Source organism: Etheostoma spectabile, chromosome 16, assembly GCF_008692095.1.
Source record: "Etheostoma spectabile isolate EspeVRDwgs_2016 chromosome 16, UIUC_Espe_1.0, whole genome shotgun sequence".
NCBI classification, from domain to species: domain Eukaryota; kingdom Metazoa; phylum Chordata; class Actinopteri; order Perciformes; family Percidae; genus Etheostoma; species Etheostoma spectabile.
In genome coordinates, this window is record NC_045748.1 from 21,353,225 (window position 1) to 21,358,493 (window position 5,269).

A 5,269-nucleotide genomic window follows, 5' to 3' on the forward strand; every position below is an offset into this window, starting at 1 on the left:
CAAAGCTCAATGACACCACGTCTGTCCGTGACAGACAGGTCGAACTGTGCTGGGGCCGCCCCTCATATAATCACAGTCGACCGGCTCCTTACAAATCATTCCAGATAGGTTTCTTTCCGTGTCTCTGCAAGGAGGGACATGTTGGTGAAACACCTCACTCTGTTATCAAAGAACCGGGGTTACGTTAAGTAACTAAAGTTCTTTTCTAACTTCGTTCGGTGTTCACTATGGGGGATATAGACCACTCCCGGATTGCCTGAATCTCCCGAAGCCAAAAAACATTGAACCGAGACTCACACCAACCCGGGCGCCGTCACTCCAGCACCGCTGTGCCAGGGACGGTCCGGAAAAATCGAGCCTGTAGAACTCACAAAAGTGTGAGGCGTAGCCCAGCTTGCTGCCGCACAAATTTTTGCCACTGAAACACCCCTGAAAAGGGCCCATGAAGTGGCCATGCCTCTCGTTGAATGAGCTCTCAGACGCGGGGGCTGCAAACCTTTACACTCATAGGCCAATGATATGGCCTCCACAATCCAGTGGGACAGCCTCTGGCGGGACAACGGCTTACCCTTGTGGGGTGTAGCCCAGGACACGAACAGCTGATCAGCTTTTCTGAACACAGCCGTCCGACTCACATACATGTGCAGGGCCCGGACAGGGCACAACATGTGAAGCCTTCTCTCCTCTTCTGAGCAGAACGGAGGCGGGTGGAAAGCCCGGAGCTCCACTGAGGGGCACCTGTAGGCTGACTCCACCACTTTAGGCACAAATGCTGGGTTGGGCCGCAAACAGACTCTAGAGAGCCCTGGGGCAAACTGGAGACAGGTTTGCTGAACAGACAAAGCCTGTAAATCACTCACTCGCTTTGCAGTGGTTAAAGCCAAGAGCAAAGCTGTTTTAAGAGAGACAAACTTCATCCCCACCGCCTCCATAGGCTCAAATGGGTGATGAGAGAGGGCGTCCAAACCGACGATAAGTCCCATAGAGGAACAGGGGCCTGGAAACTGGGAGCTTGCGACGTGCCCTTTCATGAACGACAAACCAAGGGATGTTGCCCCGCGGGCTTTCCCCAAAACCCACGTGGCAGGCTGAGAGCAGCCAAGTACACCTTAACTGTGGAGAAAGCTCTTCCTTATCCATCAGGTACTGTAGGAAACACAGCAGGTCCACACAGAACACGAAAGGGATTGTATCCCTACGTTCACACCCCTCCTCAAAAACCCGCCACTTTCCGCTGTAAAGAGAGGGGTGGACGCGGCCTTGCGCTCTGAATGGTGTCAATGCCTGCTCTGGCAGGCCTGATGCATTCAGGTTCACCTTCACGGGCCAAGCCCAGAGCGTACGCGGTCCGGGTGGGGGTGGTAATTTCCCCGCCCGCTTGGGAGAGGAGGCCTCTGCGTATGGGGAGAGGCCATGGCTCTCCCACCAGGAGCTGTATTATCTCCGCCAACCAGTGCTTGGATGGCCACCGCGGCGCTATCAGGATTAACGATAGGCCCTGCCCTCTCACCCTCGCCAGAGTGGGAGAGATGAGACTGAGGGGGGGAAATGCATAGAGCAGCACGTTTGGCCACGGGTGAGCCAGAGCGTCCACACCCAGCGGTGCATTTACGTCTGACAGAGAGAAGAACATTGGACACTGTGTGTTTTCCTGCGAGGCGAAGAGATCTACGGCTGCTTGACCGTATCTCCGCCAGACTTGTTCCACCACTTGTGGGTGGAGAGTCCACTCTCCGTACAGAGGATTCCCCCGTGACAGGAGATCTGCCCCTCTGTTTAAAACGCCCGGCACGTGTGTTGCTCGGAGAGACAGCAGTCTCACACTGCTCCACAAAATCACCCTGCGAGCTAACATGTGTAGCTGCAGTGAGCGAGTGCCGCCCTGGCGGTTGATGTATGCGACCACTGTGGAATTGTCTGTTTTCACTAAAACATGACGACCTTGGAGAAAGTGCAGGAAATGTTTCAGAGCCAGAAACACTGCCATAAGCTCCAAGACATTTATGTGTGCCTGGGCTAATCTCCGGCTCCATGTGCCATTCACTGTTCTCCCCAACAACGTCGCTCCCCATCCTGACAGGGACGCGTCCGTTGTCATGGTTACCCTGGATGACACCGCCCCAAGCGGGACACCTGACGCGAGAGTCACCGTGTCTCTCCACGGGTGAAGGGCTGCTATGCACGCTAGCGTTATTTTCACCCTCGGTTGAGGTGACTGTGGGCACATGGTTAATGCTGCACCCAACGCTGAAAATCCTCACATTAGCAGCCCCAAGTGTACCACAGACACTGCTGACGCCACAGGCGAGCAGGGCAGGCATAATCTGAATGGCACGGCTTTGCTCCAGCCGGAAAAGGGAGAGGCAGTGCCCCAGAGACGCCGGAGGTCCCCTCCGATAGGTGACGCGATAAGAGAGGGAGTTATTTTGAGACCCAAATACTCGTACATTGCGCGGGTTCCACTCGGCTCTTCGCCCAGTTTATGTTGAACCCCAGATCCCTGAGATGAGTTATCACCGTAGTGGAATCTCTGAGAGCCTGCTCCCGAGAGTGGGAGCAGACCAGATAGTCGTCTATGTACGAAAATATTCTGATACCGCTGTTCCTCAACGGAGACAGCGCCGCCTCCACACACCTGGTGAACACCCTCGGTGCCAATGACAGCCCGAATGGGATGGCTTGGTATTCGTAGGCTCTGCCCTGATACGCAAACCTGAGAAATTTCCTGTGTGCAGGATAAATGGCGATGTGGAAATATGCATCTGAAAGATCTATCGTTACAAACCAATCCCCCGGGCGGATTGAACGACAGAGCACTTTGTGTGTTAACATCCTGAATGTGTATTTTCGTAGATGTCTGTTTAACACACGGAGATCCAAAATCGGGCGAAGCAACGAGCTCTCTTTCTTGGGAATGAGGAAATAGCGGGAGTAAAACCCCTGATGCGTTTCCTCGCTCGGCACAGCTCTGATCGCTTGTTTGTTTAATAGGGATGTTATCTCGTCCTGTAGGACTTGTGCCGCATCCCCGTTTGCCATAGAAACTAACACACCGTTGAATCTGGGTGGTTTCATAGCGAACTGCAGTCTGTAACCCTGACAAACAGTGGATAGAACCCATGAGTGAACTGCGCATGCGCGCCATCTGTCCGCTCGGACAGAGAGAGGACCCTTGTAGTCGCATTGCAGTGACGTCACCTCCCTGGCCAGGAGAGAGTGATCTCCCCTGGGAGGAGCGAGAGCTCCCCCTGCAGGGACCTGATGGCTCAGGTTTGTCATGGGTGTTATTCTTATTTTGTTTTGGGGGAAGCATTTCGCCCTTGGCTTTACACCTGGATGCGAAAATGCATGCTTTATTTGTTTCCCTTTTGAACATGGTAAACGTGCTTGGTGACACTTTAACACTTTCTGCCCCTGACTCTCCTCCTCTTGGCTGAGGAGGGAGAGAAACTGAGAGGGGTCCCCTGGAGAACTGTGTAACACCAGGGCCCCCGAACCACAAACCTCGGGGCTTTGCTCTACCTCTCCAACCTTCCTCCTCTTTGTAGGAGGGGTGGAGGGAGAAGCTGGGGGGGTTAGGATGGCCGCTTCTTTTTCCCTTCTCCGGGATGGGAGTGGCGGTTCTTTGCTGCTACAGCCGCAAAGGAGTGTTTCCCCCATGGCTTGGAATTGTCTGACCGAGACTGCTGGCTAGTCTGTGGACCAGTGGCCTGCCTCTGTGGCCTTGTAGCGCTGCGCGCTACTTTTGTGTCGGCGCAGCAAAGCTACCTCTCTGTCCTGCTGGGACGGGGTGTGTGCTTCGGGGCAGGCAGAGGTCGAAGGCTTCACCCTCCTGTTTTCTGAGGGTGCTGGCCTCTCTATCTTCTCCAGAGCTGGGCCAAATAGACCTTTGGTGGGGTCATATGTTGCGTCCATGAATCCCGCCTTCTGTGTGTCCTCAGGCCTGACAGGTTCAGCCATAGGCCCTCTCACCTGACTGCGAGCCCCATCACACGGCCGCAGCCCTGCACTGCACCCCGTGAGAGCGTAGCACCAGGTCATTCACCACACAGATTTTCGTCCCAGAGAACGGGTTAGGGTGTGTGTGTGTGTGTGTGTGTGTGTGTGTGTGTGTGTGTGTGTGTGTGATAGAGAGGCAGAAGGAAATCTTAAGTGGCTTAGAAAGGCAGAGGATGCCCTCAACAGGGCAATTACAGAACTACACCATCTGGAGGAGAAAGACGGATAGAGAAAGAGAGAATGAAGAAATATTAGTCATTTAATAGTTGACCATTCTATTGTTAGATTCATTTTCCAATCTGGATTTTTATGACCGTCTTATGTGTTCAATTGTTTTGGAATGTATCACATTAGGATATAAAAATATGCCAATTCTCTCATTCTAAATTGTAATAAGTAACCTGTGTGGCTGAGTGCCACAGTCAGGTTAGAGAAGTGAGAAAATATTTAGAAATGGAAATTAACAAAGTTTTGGTTTGGGCGTTTTCATGGAATTTAATAAGCAAAGACAGAAGGAATCTAATGGCTGACAAGCAAATACGTAATGGCAAACGTAAAAGTCAGAAGAATTCAAAATGGAATGTTTCATGAGCTCTGATTTAAAAGAAGACAGTACGTATGATTTGTATTTGAAACGGTTATAAACAACAACGTAATTGCACAAGTACAAGTCAGTTCAGTGCCAGAGCATCAGTTCAGAACCCAAACAGGCTCAGACTACATCTGGACTTTAGAAGTAAGTCAGTGTTGTCAGGATCAGAGCAGCTGCTTGTTCAAAGAAAAACGATCCCTCAGCATGTATTTCACTTTGTTTCCCAGGTGGGCTCTCACAGAGAAGACGGCGGCGGTGTGGGCGGTTTGCGCGGCGGACACTCGATGGCGGGTCAGCTGCCGGGGCCTCAGCTGCCCGTTCAGTCGGCCACCTCGCCGGACCTCAACCAGCCCGACCCGTACCGCGGTAAGACCGCCGTGCTTTCAAACACCAGTTTAGATACGCAGATGTGCACTGTGCAGCTGGCAGTGTCGCGTAACCCCCTAATGTGTTAGAGAAAATCAGAATGAGTACCTTCTGGTCTGGTTAGTTACTTTGCATTTTCTGCCTAATGCATCACAGATCTATCTTCTATTTCTTTCACTTTAATTCAAAAATTAAAAAAAGAACATGCGTTCAGTGCTGACCAGAGGAAGAAACTGTCTGAGTCGCTGATGGACAAACTGTATAACCATCTGTTGTTTTTGTGTGTGTGTGTGTGTGTGTGTGTGTGTGTGT

The 5,269-nt window shown here is 52.0% G+C and overlaps 1 protein-coding gene across 7 annotated transcripts in view; it reads left to right on the forward strand.

Moving 5' to 3' along the window:
* The window catches only part of tcf4 (transcription factor 4), a 371,152-nt gene that overhangs the window by 350,370 nt on the left and 15,513 nt on the right, over nt 1–5,269 (forward strand). For all 7 annotated transcript variants that reach the window (XM_032538895.1, XM_032538896.1, XM_032538897.1 and 4 more), the window contains one exon: nt 4,819–4,957. In XM_032538895.1, coding sequence (XP_032394786.1) covers nt 4,819–4,957 — 139 coding nt within the window. The remainder of the gene's footprint in view (nt 1–4,818; nt 4,958–5,269) is intronic.